Genomic DNA, 18,311 nt, shown 5'->3' on the forward strand with positions numbered 1-18,311 from the left:
AAAAAGGGCAGTTACTTTGTAATATTCAGATGAATTCGCAGAAGAGTGGAAGTCATGCTGCTAAATAGGATTTTCCACCTCATGGCTATATTAAGACAGGTTAGAACTGGGACCCAGACCCTTAAGTAACAAGTATGTTTTCTTGTGACTAGTTTTGCATCTGGGTAAATTAACATGCTCCTTTGTGTGGAATCCCAGTTTGGATGAGTTTCTTGATTTATAGCAAACTCATCTTTTGCCAGGGTGTCTATAAAATAAATCCAAATATGTTTAGAATCATAGACAAAATAAAATAATATGGCATAGAGAAACCACTAAACTGTTAACAAAGGAAAAAGAAGTGGGTGGCAGTAATCAAATCTCTTAGTTTATTTTTTGTGGCTCATAGCTAATGAATCAGAATATAATATACCTATAATAAAAAAGAGTACTCTGCATAATTTAATCCTCTAAGATCTGAAAAAAGCATACAAAATTCAGTTATAAACAGTAGAGAATTATGTATATAAGTACAAATCAATAAATAGTTTCATGAACTATTTATTAATACTTTATTATTAGTCTATAAATCAATAGTTCATTTATTATTTATTAATAGAATAGCTTAGATGAAAATTGGACTTCATTGTTTGATACATCAGTATTAGTACTAACAACCTTATCACTATTAAGTTATTGATACTTATTTACTAATTCTGAATATGTTTTCAGGTTTTATTCTAGCAATGAATTTGAAGGTTACCCTGGAAGAAGAAATATCTACAGGTAATTTATGTCAATGCACTTTAGTATTTTTATATATTGATATTTGAATAAAAATCTGTCATAGTTCTCAGGATATATAGGATATTTTTAAAAGGTTTAAATGTAATAGGAATAATTTATGAATTAATATAAAACATTCAGAGAACGTTTTACACTACATCAGTATAAAGTTATATGCCCCGCAAATATTAGCAAACTCAAATGTTTGTTTTCAAAAAGAAAAACCAAGTTTTTAATGCAGATATAAGCATAATGCTAAATAATTTAACTAATTTTACAGGAAATTGAGGACATTTATTCACTTACACACATTTATTGCATATACCTATTCCATTTATTCCCATGATGTGTGATTTCTTTTAACATCATTCACTTTGGCATAGCGTATTATATGATTGGAAGGAATTCATCTCTGGTCCCCTTGGTGATTGAAATGGTGCCCTCAACAGCCTCTATAGATGTGGAAATAACAATAGTTACTGTGGGCTGGTAGTCTACAATTTGCCAGCTACCTTTTCAACTGCTTTATATATTGATTTTATTTAATTCCCACAACAACTCTGAGGCAGGTGATATTGCTGGAGCCAGGATCTGTACCTGGGCACGCTGCCCTGCACCCTTACTGCTAATGGCTACCTAACATCTCCAAGATCACATCAAAATACGAACATGACTATTACCCAACCGAGGAAATAAGGCATTTTCACTCCGATCCCGGTGGATCTTGGCTCCTTATCTGTTGGGGAGAATCCCTCCATGGACCTAGCAATGTCTCTGGCCCCCCTCTAGCAAAGTCAAGGTCAGCAGCACAAGGCACATGCCCAGGCCACAGGAAATCGTACAGTCCATGCTGTGCTTCTGGCCCTGCCCCCATCCTGGCATATCTGTCCCGAATTAGAAAAGATTCTAATTCCGACACGGCCCGGGAGTATGTGTGTTTAAGTCAATGACCCCACTCAGGAACCACGCAGAGGGCTCTGCTGAGGAGAGAGGGGCCCAGCATGGTAGGTGCAGGTTGGCTTGTGTAGAAATGTGCTGAGTGAACATTCCAGGGAAGAGCCCAAATTGCCTGCCTGGTGGAATGAAAGGCACAGAAGGAACATAAATTGTGGTTTCTTGTTTCTCCTTTCAGTCACATCATAAGAACAGGAGTCCATTTCTTGACGAGACTGCCAGATTCCCCTTGTGTGTTTTACTGGTGGGAATACAAAAAAAGAGGAGGGAAGATGAAGAGCTACGCATTCCCAACCACTTTGTAAAGTGTCAGAGATGAGTGGCTGTGAGAGTGATTACCTCATGCCCATCCGTGGTGTTAGATATTTCTCCCACCCCAGGAAAATCACAGAAGGCTTCCCTTTCAAGCCTGGTGCCAGTTCAGGCAACAATTGAAAATCAGGCTACATAAAAATGCTAAGATCCCCTCTTACTTTCAGTGACATTGACACCAGAAAAATAGAGTGGGTTTGATGTCAATATATTAATTAGCCATTTTATAGGGAGTAGTATATTTTGATAAATTCAATCTTAAAATGTGAACTTATTTTTATTTTCCTCTAGAATTAGCATTGGAAACTATCCTCCAAGCAAGAAGTGCATTACTTGCCATCTAAGGCAAGAAAGGTGCCAGTATTACACAGCAAGTTTCAGTGACTACTCCAAGTACTATGCACTTGTCTGCTATGGTAGGTAATGGACTGAACACAAGTTTTACCACTTCATAGCCACTGTCATCACCCTTGTCACCACCACCTAATCAATCCTTAGCTACAGATTATTAAGCAGGATTTGAATAATATTGTAAGAGGAAGTGTTCTCTGGTTAAATGGCTGCTGGACTTCATCCATTTGCCTAGAGAAATGTCAAACTCTTACAGTCCAGGGAAAGAACGATGGCCTAGGAGAGCTTTTCCTTGAGAGGCCAGTAATTCTTTAAAATGTAGTTTCAATGGGGATGGAAAATGAACTTTTGTCACCTAGCATGTCTTTTCTAAATTTGGGAAACATAATAAGTAATCATTCAAATATTTTAAAAATCATAGTTAATAAATTAAGTATTTCTGGCTTTCTTAGGCTATGTGTACATTTAGTGAATGATTTCTATCCAAATAATTTCAATTTTATGCATAAAATTTTATTTATATCTTGAACATGGACAAGCAATAAAATAGGTTAGGTTAGGCGATGAGTGGATTAATGAGCTATGCTGGGGTCCTGGGGATTTAGAAAACAGACTTGGGAAATATCTACTCCTTCATTTTCTGTCCTGTTTCCCAGTTAATCCCTGAGTTCGCTGAGGCACAGAAAAGAAAGGAGGTTATTACAAAATGCCTGCCATTACCCTGTTTCTGGTTTCAACTCCCCATGTAGGGGTGGGCGGCTAAGAGAACAAATGGAATCTTTGACTGGTTGAGATCCTTGACTAGTTGCCGAGGACCCTGAGGTTCCCTTTAGTTCCCAGAAGGAAGGCACCTGACATGCCACTTGTCTAACCCTAACCACCTGTCCCCAGAACATGAGCCCCAGCTCATTTTACTGCATGGAAATGACTAAGAATTTAACCCAAATGCTCTCTCAATAAGTCAGTTTGATACAACACCTTCATACAATGTTTGGTCAATGACATCTTTGAAAAGTTAAGAGATCGTTGCTCATGACCATATGTGTGATTATGGCATTTTAAGGTATACATTAAATGTTCTCTCAAGTTACATGCAGCATTTTCAATTCAAACTATGTATTTATGCAGCGTATATTGAAAGCTTACATACCAGGCATGCAGTATCATTGAACTAACTGTGCTGAGTTGTCTATCTTTCCTGAAGGCAGAGGCTGCTTTCTTTAAACCTTTATCATCATAAGGCCAAGAAGAATGGCTACTGCATAATAGACATTGCATGCTTGCTGAATGAACATAAGTGTTAGAAAGATCAAATCATTGCTGTCTTTTGCAAAGTCCACCAAAAAACTCATTCTTATGCAGATATATTTACTGATAAAGGTATCAGTGGCGTATATATACTTACATTTATATTTATATGCATCCTGCATTTGTGCAGTGCTTTAAGCCTTTTTGAAAGCACTACACCACTTTTTATATCACTTTGTCTCCTTAATATTTGCTCAAGCCTGAGTGCCCCCTGAAGAGATAAGGGCATAAGGGCACAAAGACTAAGCTCTCATCAAAAGTTGGTGGAAGAGTCCTTTCTAGAACTTGAATTGCCTGACTTTTCCACACTCACTCTTGCTCGGCAGTATGGTAATTTCCCATTTAGCAAAAAATATACTGTGTGGGAAGCATCACATCGTCTGGTGTTTTTGAAGCTCCAGTAAAATGAGTCACCGCACCATCATAAGAAAAACCTTGAAATCTTTCCCTTTAGGATTAAGAGTAAAGCCTCATTATGTAACTTCAAACTCTCCAAGAGCGACGGTGAGTAAATTCCACATATTAGGATTAAAATAGGTGAAATCACGATTATCAGGCTGATGGAACAAAAGCAATGCAAAGGAGGAATTCTAGACTTCTGATGTTTCCGCCACTAAGATCACACCCTCGGGCCACTTGTGTCACAGGCAGTCAGTCATTAGTTTGTCTTGTACTTTGGGCCAAAAAAGATGTGCCAGTTGTCGCTTCTGGAACTGCATACCCATGAAAATTCCATAGGGCGGATACTGATTGACTAAAGTCAAGAAATCCAGATTTATGTCTCATTTCCTTACATCCTGACCAAAAATATAATGTGTGCCTGTTCCTTTTAATAACTTGGAAGGAGAGCAGAACAAAATGAAAGCCTCTGAAATGAAATTCTATAAACCTCTGAGACGCCACACAGTAAAGAACTGCTGGATTTTGAAGGATTCGAATAAATAATATCCCTTCTCCTTACTACCAGCTTAGACAAGGAAATAAAAATATTAGCTTTATTACCAAGAAGGTTGGTTGGAAAATGTGGCTAAGGTGTGCCGCTTCCTAACATTGCAGCCCAGAGTTACAGCTACTCGCATAAATGTGAGTACAACTGGATGCCACAGGCTTCCGCCACGGCGCCTGGCATGGCCATGCTTGGAGCACGGAGGATCAGAGCAAAAGCGGGTTTCTGCAGGCTGCAAAATGCCAGGAACAAGGCAGGACAAGGCGTTACTTATGCCCTGTCTTCATGGGCCTCACCAAATAGGTCACTTCCCTCTGCTTGTTTGGGACCAAGAGTGCTGCTCTAATGATCCTCCTTCCACATCAAAGGAGGCGAGCTTCTGAGGAGGGGCGTGGGCCGCCACTCCTAGCCCCAGGTGTACTGCTCTTAACCCATCAGCTGCCTGAGCAAGTTCATCCTTTAAAAGTATATTTCCGGGTATTATTTTATTCTATAGCTCAAGTCAGTGATAGACACTGTGTAAGGACTTGTAGATCTTGTTGAAATGGCTAGTTTCTACGCAGAAAACCTGAATTCCATGTTGGAATATACAGTGGACACTGGTGTGCCACCCAGACCTCCCAACTTCACGACTGATTCACTCATTTCTTTAGCTGCTGAGAGTGCTGGTGGCTGACAGCTCACAGCCAAGCCCTCCTTCTCATCCCCCGGGGGTTGCTCTCAACCCAGGCTACATCCAATGACTGCTCCATTATTCGGGATAAAATCCAGCCCCGTTGGCCCCATTCCGGACACCTCTGCAGGACATCCAGCTCCAGAGCTCTCTGGGGGTCGGCTGAGGCCCCCACTGTGACTGCACTAAAGCCCACCTTCCCTTGCTGCCCCAGCTTGCCTCCCCTCTCATCAGGTGTGTATTCTAACACCACCACCGCCACCCCCATATGAACGCCTGGCCCCCAAAACTCCTTCTGGGTCTGTTTCCTAGGGAATGTGACCCTCCACAGCATATTTGAATAGGCAACATAATCTATATAAATTAATTTCTTCCTGTATTAATTACTTTTAAGAAAAAGATGCTGGATTCTACCCACCAAATAAACTGAACCAAGAAGCCAGATTGAAAATATAGTCTGGATATTGGTGAAGGTTACTTGATAATAAAGACACAGCTAAAACTGGCCCATACAGCATGACATCTTCCCAGAAGGCCATGTATCACTGCTACTTCTGGGGTCCATCTGTGTAGTTAGATCCGAACTATTCAGCATCACTGTTGGAAAAGTGCACCAGCAGCTCTTCCCTCACATCTGTTCTTTGAGTGGGTTTTGATCTCATGCGTTGTTTCAATGTAACTTAAAAGGTGATGTTCACTTCTCTATGGCGGAAAAATTGCTGTAGAATTAAAAGATGTACTTGAGCCTGATATTAATCACAAATACTACTAGCAGTTCCCGTTGAAAACTAAGTGTTATTTTAAAACTAAGTCATGTCTTGTTCACTTTTGTGCACAGGCCCCGGCCTCCCGATTTCCACCCTTCACGATGGCCGCACCGATCAAGGTACTCTCTCATGTGCTGCTATCCTGTCTGCAGACAGCCTGAAGTCTCAGTGACACCACACTTGAGGAAGCAAGGGAGTTTCTCCCCACCAACAAGGGGACGTGAGATGGAATCCTGTTATCACCTAGCTTATTATCACACGGAGCTGGATATTCTTTGAGTCAAACCAGGTCATATGAAATTTAATAATTATCTGCAGGAAGAACCTGGCATAACACAGATGAATTAGATCAGAAGGATTAATTCTGTCTTCCCCAATCAGCTTTATAAAAAGCACGGAAGCTTAGAATTGGAAGGAAATTGAGGATATTTAGTACAACCTCCCTCCCAAATAAGAATTCCTGTTTTTTTTTGTAATGTCTCAAACTGGAGAAAAGTTCCAGATATAACTTGAGTTCAAAGCAGAGGGTGACTATCACGCTAGCTTTTTTGTTTTAACAGCTATGTCACACTGTCGCCACGTATGAAAGCCCCCAAATTTGGAGGCGCTTTCCATTTTCAGCTGCTACCAAGATAGTCCACATCCATTCTATATTTGTGATATTGGTTCAGAATAGTTCACAAATTACAGATAACCCTTCTTGTTCTCAACAGAGTTATCCAAGTGTATAATTGCCTTGAAACTCTTCCTGGGGTTCTCTAGATCTTTGATGTTGAAGCTGATGGTGACTAGAGACAATGAGGGACTTCAGCACCTGCAATCATCCCTGGGCAGCTTCGGTGACAAGTCAGGAGGCCGCTTTGGGATTAGTTTGGCAGCCAGTTCAATGGCTCAAGGATAGATGAAAATAAGGCAATGAGGAAAACAGAATTGATTCAGCAGCTCTGGGTAGAACAGGCATTGTAATAATGGGACTGTGAATTTGGTTTCATTTTGAAAGGGTTTTTTTGTTTGTTTGTTTGTTTCATTTTGTTTTGTTTTACTTTGGGTCTAATAATGAAATACTTTTGATAATAACTGATTGTATTTCTCAGTTTGGCTCATTTCAATCTTCAGGACTTACAGCAGTTCTACTTTCAAATCTGTAACCTTTTGTTTTAATGGGAATCACTATGAAATGTATAATTTCCATTTTTCCATAACTGAAAAGTCAAGGTCAGCTTCCCTTTTCCCAGACACTGATTACTGAAGTAGGGATTACAAAGCTTTATTACTTTACCTAATACTTACAAATATATATATAATATGTATTTATATGTTTTCTAACTTGCAAAATAGAATGGGAATATTTTAGAGCATAGTTCTGAAAACTTGTCTAATGATGAAATTCTCCAGAGATGTTTATTATAAACACTCTGGGGCTCTTCCCAGAAAATTCAATTCAATAGATCCTGGGTTAGGTTAGGCAATCTGTATTTTTAATAAATTCCTATACAAATTTTGGAGTTGCATTTTACAGCAGATGCTTTCTCTTCTTTTTATTTGTAGTTTTTTCATCCATTTTCCACTGCATTTGGTGCCAGAAATCTTTATTCCACAGATCCTTATTAAGCACCTCTCACATTAAATCAGATGCTGTGCTGGATAATGGATCCTAAAAATGAACTGATACTGGGTCAGATATGGTCTCTGTCCTCAAGGAGATTATAGATGAATGGGGGAAAGCAAATGTGTGAATAGACAGTTACAATACAGTGGGGTACAGTATTAATACAGGGGAAACAGAGAGAGCCCAGCAAGCACATAAGCAGGGCAGCTCACCTGGGTTTCGGGTTAGGAAATGTTTCTTAATGATAGCTGCATCAAACTTGTGGCTTATAAATATGATGGAGGGGCTGATGCTGCTTGGACATCTGGCTTGGTCAGTGGAACGATACTGATGTTGTTTCCTGAAAAGGGGGATTCACAGTGGAGAGAACATTTTGGGTGAGAGGACAAATTTTGTTTTGAACGTTGAGTTTGAGGTACTGATGGGATATCCAAGTGGAGCTGTCCTGGGTAGTTTTGGATCTGGATGTTGGGAGATTGGTTTGGACTGAAGGTAATAATCAAGTCATTCATTTATGAACATTAATGACATGGTTACTACGGCCATGAATGGGGTTGGACAGCAGAGTGGGGAAAATGAGGGTGGAGAGCGAGCCCAGGCTAAAACTCTGTGGAACACCAGCACGAGGAATGGAAAGAGAAAAAATGAACCTGTAAAGAAGACCAAGAGGGAACAGAAGGGGGAGGACAACCTTGAGAGGATTTCATCATGCAGGGCAGGGCAGGGCAGGGCAGGGCAGGGCAGGGCAGGGCAGGGCAGGGCAGGAGAGGACCTGTGTCCAGTGCTACAGAGAGTGAGGAGAGGCCTGCTTTAAATCCAGGAGTTTAGCAAGAAGGAGATTAGCATTAGCTTGATCAGAGCCATCTCAGTGAAACAAGGGAAGTGGAAGCCAGACTGAAGTAAATTTAGGCCTGCAGAGGTGGTAAATAAGAAGAGACAGTATTTTCAATAGGGAAGGGATTGGTAGACGTTTAATTTTGTTTTTCAAAGATGGTGAACATTTGAGAATGGTTTAACGCTGATGGAAGAAATTAGGAGATCAAGAAGGGTAGAAGACATAAAAGAGGGAGGTCCCTGAGAAGTTGGGAAGAGACGGAGTCCAGAGACAGGCGGGGGGATTAATCTCTGGCCTTGTGATGAGAGAAAATGAAGAATTATGGATGCAATTGTATGAAAGTTTGAGGGCATTGCAGTAAACAGTACAACAGCTTCATTTTCTCTGAGAAATGGGTAAGGTCATTTGAAAACAGCAGATAGTACTTGAACCAGATGCTATAGAAACTCACAAGAGTTGGCACTTGACACCGAGGGTACTGTTGAGGATTAGTTGCTTCAGGCACAGCAGGTGCTCATTAAAATTACCCGACTGATAGAATGACCTCATTTATCAGCTTTTTAAACAGATTCCTCACATAATTTAATTAATGGGGAATAAATGGTAGTTAATACGATTTAAACAAAAATCTCATACATGATCTAGCATTCTTACCACTTAATTTTATCATAACAAAAAGTCTACAACTATGTAGAGAAGGCATATTGCATGTCAGGCAAGAGGTAGCAAGTATGCTGGGTACTGAGTATACAATGAGTGAAACAAGCTAAAAAGGTGCAGTCTGGGCTATGGCACTCCTTTGCCAGATTATAGGCTTTTAATGCAAAGCCACATAGAGAAGCCCAATTGCCACCCCTCCTCTCCTCACAGCCTATGAAATTTTATTTTGTTCCAAGGGGTGAAAAGAGTACCCTTTTATTAGTAAAAATGCAACCTTCGACTGTACAAAGATTAGTAAACTTTTAAATTAAATGTGGCATTTCAGTAAGTCATGAACCAGAAACGTTCAATAGCTAGGAACAGAATGGAGAAAAAAAATCAAAGTCAAACCAACCTGGAAAAACCTGCTTATTGCCTTCAATATCCAGTGCTGAAAAAATGATAATAATAGTAATCAATGAATAAACAATGTAGTCACACTGTGTGCTTGCTCCACACAGGATTCCCTGTATTCATAACAGCTCAACATATAAAACCCACACAGGGAGAATGAAGAGCAGGCTTCATTGTACTCGGAACTGTGTACTCCATTTATTTATTTAGTTTTAACTTTTTAAAAAAATCTTCACCTGAGGATATGTGTTTTCACTGAAATTTTGAGAGAGAGAGAAACATTAATGTGAGAGAGACACATTGATTGGTTGCCTCCCGCACCTTCCCCTACGGGGGCTGGGGATTGAACCTGCAACCCAGGTACGTGCCCTTGACCAGGACTCGAACCTGAGACCCTTCAGTGCTCAGGCCTATATTCGACCATTGGGCAACACTAGCCAGGGCTGGTTTTAACTTTTAAGATGACATAAGTATTTCTTTCCTGATGGATTATCCAAAGTTAAAATGAAATTTGTTATGTATCTTATACAACTTATACCAAAAACATCTATAATTGTTCTAAGATTAAATATAACATGTTGGAGCAAAATGCCACGAATACATGAAAACTGGGAGTTACAAGGGAAGTGGTTTGGCAAACTTAGTGTAGCTCCAAGTACTCCTGCTCCAGTTCCCCATCTTCAAGGACCACTTTTTTAAAAGGCACAAAAACAAGAAGTTCACAGGATGTCTTACGTAGAAACCTCTATATTCCAGAAATCCTTCAGACCCTCTTTTAAAAAATAAAGCTACAAACTATACGCATTCTATGAAGGTCTAATTTTTCTCTAGATGATGCCTGATATCAATTCCAGTTTAAAATAAAGCTTACAAACAGCCCTCTGTTGCTGGAAACACAATCTACAGCATCAGGGAGTAAATGGATTTGTTCAGTTTCAAAGATTAAAGTGTGAAGCATAACTAAACTCAAATATAAACAGCTGTTTTTTAGAGGATCTTTTAAGGTGAAAGACAGAAAGAGATCACTGTATTATTGTTTTAGTAAAATATGTAACCACTATGAGAGAAAGAATTTGAAGAAATTAGATTCAATACCAAAAAAAAAGAATATCCTATATCAATCAAGTTTACAGCAGGAAAGGTTTAAGAAATATATATATATTTAAAGTATATTTGAATTCTAAAAATTTTAAAACAACTTTTATAACTACTTAAACAATTGTCAATTTGAGGTTTCAGAAATATAGGGTTTACTTCTACTTTTTTCATTGAATGATAAAATAACTGTCACCAACTGAGGCCATAACTTCACGTTAAAAAAGAAAAGTTGGAGATGGGAAAATAGGGCTTAATAACCATCCTTGCTTCTGTGATTCTGCTCAAAATGCCTTTTGATCCTGTAAGAATCCGGTTAGGTGATAATGATCGCTGTTCTGCGTAACCTCATACCTGCTTTAGGGGCTGGATTAAAAATATGCTTGCCGACGTGAGACTCCTCAAGCAATCCTTATATAGTTTCAGTTTCATCTATATTAAACCCAAAGGCATTTTTAGAAAGAAATTTTCCTAAAGAAATGCTACTAATTAAAGATGGGCTTTTTTTTTTTTTTTTAAAGAAATTAAAATCCTGGAAGAAAACAAGGAATTGGAAAATGCTTTGAAAAATATCCAGCTGCCTAAAGAGGAAATAAAGAAACTTGAAGTGGATGAAATTAGTAAGCTCTTTTAAAAACTTTTCATTTATAGATATGAAGTTGAGTACTTGTCTTGCTTTAAAAAAATGATAGGGTAAGTACTATAGTGCAGATATTACAATATTACAGGGTCTTAAAACAATCTTATTGTAACAGTAGTTACAGTTTCATGAAATATCTTTAATATGTTTGGGAATAGAATTGATCTTATACTTTTCTATAGCTCTACTTCAAGACAGGTGTGTGTTTTTTAAAGAAGAGCTTACTTAATTTTAGAATGTGTGTTAGAAAAACAATAATTCAAGATTTCTCATAATTTATAAATTAAACAAAAACATGTAAAAAAATCAATTTAAAACATATTTTTGATTCTTAATAATTTACTAGTGACAAATTTATTTTATGTTATATATGTTATTAAAGAAAATAAATAATTCTGTGAGTATAGTAGAATAAAGATTTTTCTTCTTTTTTTTCTTCTTCTAAGCTTTATGGTACAAGATGATTCTTCCACCTCAGTTTGACAGATCAAAGAAGTATCCCTTGCTAATTCAAGTGTATGTAATATTTTCTTCAGTGTAAAAATTATTTACTGAAAATATGTTGGATTAAATACACATTTATGAGATAGAATGAACCACTCTCTTTAGTAACATTTCCTATTGATGCTGTTTTCATATATTCCTCCACTAATAGGAGTAAATAAAATATGGCTATTTAAATAGAGGAAGTTTTGAGATTTTAGATGGACTTGCTTGCATTTGCTGTGTTGAATTTCCTTTGTATGGCAAATTGCCGAATGTGTCAGAATACCTTTGAGATAAATTGCAGCCAAAAAAAATAGATTGTAAATCATCTTAGCATCTTATGTAATTGAGTTAGAAATGAAATAAGGGAATGGAATACATTTAGTGGAATCACACCCAAAATCAGTGCTGACCTACACACAATTTGCTTAAAACACCATGCATTTTTTTTAGTATATCTTATGTCTGCTTTTAGCAAGTGGCAGGTGGCAGAAATGACGAAAAACCCACACATATTCCTTGAAATGCCAACCCTAGATGTATCCGTTTTGGGGAATAGGAGAGGCTGTGTCCCAAAACAACTTCCTTATAGCAAACCTCTGGGAAAAGCCTGGTCCTCTCTTGGTTCTGAGCCAGTTCTAATGCCACTGTTATTGAAATTTTATCATACAAATGTACTGACGAACACTTAAGGCAATTCTTGGCCATCATGGGAGTTGAGTTTTACAAAGGAATCAGAGATTCTGTGTTTTTCTTTCCTTTAGGTATGGTGGTCCCTGCAGTCAGAGTGTAAGGTCTGTATTTGCTATTAGTTGGATATCTTATCTCGCGAGCAAGGAAGGGATAGTCATTGCCTTGGTGGATGGGCGAGGAACAGCTTTCCAAGGGGACAAACACCTGTATGCAGTATATCGAAAGCTGGGTGTTTATGAAGTTGAGGACCAGATCACAGCCGTCAGGTGAGCATCTGTCATTCAAACGGAAATTGATATGCAACAAAAGTCACTCAAGTACTCAAGCTTTTCATCCTTAATGACTTAATTTTTTTTTGGTCTATTTTTACTTCATCTAAATCTGTCATTAATCTTAAAGGCATATTTTTGTCCAATATGATAAAAAATTATTCATAAAAGAGAGCTGATAAGTGTGTAGAAAAATGATTTATAGTGACAGTGACAAATAGTCTCTTTCGATGTTTGTTATTCTAATATCTTTTCATTTATTAACATGGCTCACAATTAACAGAAAAATTTGTAAAAGCCTAGGTATAGTCCTTAGGAAGCCAAACAGCTGAATTTGCTCAAGCATTGTGGATTCTACCTAATAAATTTAGGAATAGGTCAAGATTTCATCAACACTATATACTTATAGGTGTTAAGTATTTATTTGTTATTAAACCAGCTGTGAAGCACGGTTGTGTCACTGTGAAAGTGTTTCCTTATTTTCATTTGACAAAAAGTTCATTTTAAATTACAGAAATTTTATTATGAAAACATTCAGAGAAAAGACAGGTTTTTCCCCAATGACTTTCTCAACCACAATTTATGGCTCAATCATCTTTTCCTAAAACAAAAAATTTATAGTCACCAATACTGCTACTTATTTGAAAACACTGTTCTGGGTTTTTCTGGATATCCCTCTATAGTTGTTGGGTTTCTGTTACTACGGTGTAAGTAGACGAAGGGAGACAATAATAATTTCTAAGTGTAAAAGCTAGCACAGGTTGTTTGCACCCTCAGTCATGGATGTGTATGCATGCGTGACAGCTAAAGGTCAAACACTGTGTCACACCAAATAGCAATTTAGAAAATTCATTAGTACATTTCTTTTATCATCTTAATGTTATTAATAGATATTGATTTTAATTCAGCATATACAACACAGATTGTATTTAACATTTAGGAGCCAGGCCCAGACAACACTTTTCTGTATTTTGTCTGTAATCAAAGCAGAAAAGTTTAGACTCACAAGTAATTATTTTTTAAAGTAGAAAAGTAATCATAACCCATATGCTTTCAAATTTTTCTTCCATTTGTGAACAGAAATACACACCAAAAATGATTAAAAGCACTCTTTGAGTAAAATCTTACAATTAATAAGTAGATTATCAAATAACACTACACTATCTATAGGAATCATTCATGCTTAACTAGTAGAAAGTTCCACCTTTCTTACTAATCCAGATTTTCGACCTTTCCACTATTAACTTTGGGAGCGTCTTCTGCCTGATGGAGAGAAACAGAGATAGTTCAAAGAAAAACACAGGAGATCAGTTTCTCATAAAAGATTTTTCTGTGTCTTAACGGGGATATTAACACAATTGTCAGCATTATAGACTTAATTCTTTAAATATTTTTTCACACTACAGGTCAAATCTATTTGTATTTAAACCATGCAATAAACACCAAGGACATGTAATCCTGGGCCTACATCAAAAGACAGAGATGTAAATTATGCCTTACTTATAATTCAATTAGATATTTTCCAAAATTAATAGGGCTAAAAAGTGGTTTGTTTTGGCATTGGTTAAAAATCTCACTATCATCATCATTTCATCACCACAACCTACCAATAACAACAAAATGCGGCATTATATTTCTGAGCATTTATTTACCACCAAAAACGCAGAGGTCACATTTAAGAATTCCTCAAGAAACTGAACAGATAGCTTCTTAATGTGCTCCTGAATGGAATGAAAATTTAAACCAGAGGCCCATGTATAAACCTTAGCAAAAAATATTATTTCTGATGTTCAACGTATGGCACTGGAAGCCACAAAGTCTACTGATTTTCATAATAACATAAATGCCTTTGGCATTTAGAATTGAAGATGGACCAGAGACGGTAATTGTCTGCCTTTATCTTCAACGATCCATTTTTAGGATAAAACCTAAAGAAAGTCTCCAGCTAGAGATCAGGCATATGCTCACTCATTTACTCAGCCATTCAACAAGATCAAATATTAATACACACCATTGCAATACACTCTGTATGAAATTGTGCAGTTTACAATCTCTGTTTTCAATGAACTTGCAGTCTTTGGAAAGTGGATAAACCATTTGCACTCTAAAGGGACAACAGTGCTGTTCGAGAAAATTTTCTGTAAGCATCCCAGTGAACAAGGGGCTGCTGCGTGGCCCACACAAAGGACATAGGAAACAGTGGAGATGCCCTTTGGGGCTGGCCTTGGCTTTGCTTGAAACCATTATTCTGCAAAAGTGAAAGGGAAGTCTTGAAACTCAATGCTTTGAGAAAACAAAAGTTAAAAAGGATAGATTTATAATGATAATCTTGGGGATAATTCAACCACATGTCTCCCCAAGAAGTGTTTTAAGAATCTGACACTGAACGTCTGATTGAGGGAATTGGGATTGTAATCCCTCTGTAGTAGCCCTCAAATTACCTCCCCACAAAAGAATGAAATTTGTTCCCATGAATCTCTTATAAAATTCAATCTGGCTGATTTTTTTTGAATACCAAAAGAAAATCATATGTACATGTTTGGAAACAACAGTAAATACTAGTCAGTGTCAATAAATAGGTTCAAACAAAGAAAAGCAGGAAAAAAATTAAAAAGAAAGCACACAACCTTGCAACTTTTGACTGTACAAAGGAAATCTTTCAAAGGAGATGCTTGTGAGGTCAAAGAATAAGTGAAACTGGAACCTAGTTTCTTTGGGCTTCTCTGCGAATGTGAGAACCTTAAAACTCCAGTAGTTATAAAGTCAACCTTGCTCATTTGGGGTATATTTGGTATTTTTTTCATTCTCAAAATTTTGAAATTTTATATACCTGAGGGTTAATGTTAAAGAAGAATTATCTGATAAAAATATACTGTCATATGTGATATCAATAAGAACATTTCCAAAAGAGAATAATAATTGATGATTAGAATTCCAAGTTGACCTTTGGTGTAGGGCCATTTTCATGAGAGAAAAGTTGTAAAGTTCAGTCCAGCATCCCAAATTAGAAAAACATGTTTTTTCATTTGTTACTAACATTTTGTTGATTTAACCACATTATCAACAGTATTTCTGATAACCCTCCGGGAAGCTCTTCAGAATTTGAGGTAAATTTTATAGAACCTTGTTGGTCTCAAAGTGCTCACATTATCTAGGTAACCTTTTCACCTAGTCCTGCCACATTAAGTGTTAATGTTTCATTTCCATTTTAACTATTGCTCTATCATTTCCTGTAAATGTCATCGGTTCAGAATACACCTAGGAAGGGAGCTGTTAAGAATTTCCTGTTCCCATGTATCACCTGTTATTTGCTTTTACCCCAGATGCAAGGCAATATGATTGCTAGCTTCTGGGAGATCGTAAAAATCACAATTCGTTTTATGGCTCAGAACTGTCTTCGAGCTGTAGTGGCAAGCTTACTTTTTTAACAAAGGAAGTGGACCTTTTCTTCTTTCTTTGGGTTTTTGAAGTTTGTGGAATAATTGCCAAAATGCCACAATTGGCTGCACGTTTTCTCTGCTTTACCATGAGCGGCATCCACACAGGTAGCAACTTTCCATTTGCTACTGTATTTGTTCCCTGTACACGGCTGTGTCCCTCAAAATCAGTGTTGGGTAAGCTGTGACTGACGGGGCTTCTTCCCATCTGTTTGTCCCGGGCATCTGCCCAACTCCTCTATGCATCGGAGACGTACACGTCGAATCAATGCAACGAGCAAAACGGTCACTGTGAAGAAACACAGTTTTTTAGCTATTGAAACCACTCCATCCTGCTTTAGAAGAAAAATCAGGAAGAGCATTAACTAACTGAAGGAAACAAAAAAATTGTCATTTCTGGGGCCATACGCCACTTTGTCTCCTCCCTTCCTTCCCATTACTGTTGCATCCTGACCTCTGCAATGGCTCCTCCAGTTTGCTTTTTTCTTCCATTGCTTCTGATTCTCTGAGAGTTTCTTGAGTTTTTATCAAATAATTCCCCAAATAAATCACAACTGCTGCTCAAACACCAGCCCTCAAGGGAGCATGGAATAAATTAGCCTAAAACATTCTTTTTTCTTTTTTGTGTGCCAGCCTTGCAAAGTTACATTGCTGAGGTCTTCCTATGACTTTTAAAGGTTGCCCTTCAGCATGCCCCTTGCTCCTAAGGAGAGATTTATTTTCAAAATAGTTTTCAAATGGAGGCTCATCTGTGATGGAGCTCAATTGAATCATGACCATATCCTAAAAGATACATATCATCATTCACACCATGATAAATTGAGGGTACCTGAGTATGAAATGGGAGAAGGGTGGATATTTTTCCATGGATGGATGTGACCAAAAATGAGATGGTGATTATTCACATCTAAGCAAACAAGGTCATGAAAAATTAATAACATTTAAAATAACAACAACAAAAATCTCTTTTTCAAAAGCTGGAGATTTGGAAATATGCTCTTAGTCATGGTGCTATTACTTCTTGTGTTACTGTGAGCCTGTATCTTGACCTCTTTGAGTCCCACGTAACTCACCTACACAATTAAGATACGAGGCCTTCCAGCCCTAAAAAGTACTACTCAATAGAAGTACAGCAGAGTCTAGAGGGTGCTTTTATCCTTTGCAGAAAACATGATAATATTCTTTTAATTATTTGTAAATGGAGCCTGATTATGCATGTGTTTAAACAAAGAAAATGTAGCACTTCTATTAAGTTTTTGGATTAAATATGCTTGTGTAATGAAGTAAATGTCATGTGTACACACTTAAAATTCTAAAAATTTGTTTCTTTTACTTTAGAAAATTCATAGAAATGGGTTTCATTGATGAAAAAAGAATAGCCATATGGGGCTGGGTGAGTTGTTTTATATGTTTTATGCCTGTGATTCAGTTCAGCAATCATCATTTTCTAAATTGTTCGCTTATAAGGTTTCTCATGAAATGTTAATGTTACAACATAATGTAATCTGTCAATGAAAACAGTCAAATTTTAATAATCTTGGCTTCAAAGTGATGGCTATAAGTATTTGTTTCTTTTTTTTTTTCCAATCATTTTGTTTTTTTCCCTGTGTAGCAAATTAACTCAAGATTGACACAGTTTTATTTAATTTTTTGGTATTAGATTATATTTTACTGAACTGAACTATATTCATCAGATGTTGAATTCTTTTTATTATTTTTAGGTTAATATATATCTTTTATTTTATATTTTATCATTTTACTTTAATGAAAAGCTAAGCTAAAGAATATCAATTCCCTAGTATATTTTCTATCCCAGTCATATCTTGTTTGAGGGGGCAGAGAGGTCATCACATTTTTTTATCAGACCTACTGTTAATCTGTGCTAATTAGAGAGGTATTAATTAGTTTCTTAGTTATAGGTCATCTCAATAATTCCCATGTTTGAGGAATTGTGCAGGTCTTTAAAATACACATTAAAAGTGGGTAGTAAAAGTTATCGGTTATGGGCAATGAAGTCACTGAAAAGTTTAGAGAAATATTGGAAAGAACTTAGATTTGCCCACTATAAATTATGATAATTACCTTTCAAGAAAGATTTCCTGTTTCACTTTTTGGTCT

The 18,311-nt window shown here is 37.2% G+C and overlaps 1 protein-coding gene across 2 annotated transcripts in view; it reads left to right on the plus strand.

Annotated features, from left to right (window-relative positions):
• Window positions 1–18,311, plus strand: part of FAP (fibroblast activation protein alpha) — a 66,072-nt gene that overhangs the window by 37,104 nt on the left and 10,657 nt on the right. For both annotated transcript variants that reach the window (XM_016197143.2, XM_016197292.2), the window contains 7 exons: window positions 712–765; window positions 2,323–2,447; window positions 6,148–6,195; window positions 11,190–11,288; window positions 11,755–11,824; window positions 12,559–12,753; window positions 17,532–17,586. In XM_016197143.2, coding sequence (XP_016052629.2) covers window positions 712–765; window positions 2,323–2,447; window positions 6,148–6,195; window positions 11,190–11,288; window positions 11,755–11,824; window positions 12,559–12,753; window positions 17,532–17,586 — 646 coding nt within the window. The remainder of the gene's footprint in view (window positions 1–711; window positions 766–2,322; window positions 2,448–6,147; window positions 6,196–11,189; window positions 11,289–11,754; window positions 11,825–12,558; window positions 12,754–17,531; window positions 17,587–18,311) is intronic.

The sequence above is a fragment of the Miniopterus natalensis genome, chromosome 8 (assembly GCF_054644295.1).
Source record: "Miniopterus natalensis isolate mMinNat1 chromosome 8, mMinNat1.hap1, whole genome shotgun sequence".
Taxonomy (NCBI): domain Eukaryota; kingdom Metazoa; phylum Chordata; class Mammalia; order Chiroptera; family Miniopteridae; genus Miniopterus; species Miniopterus natalensis.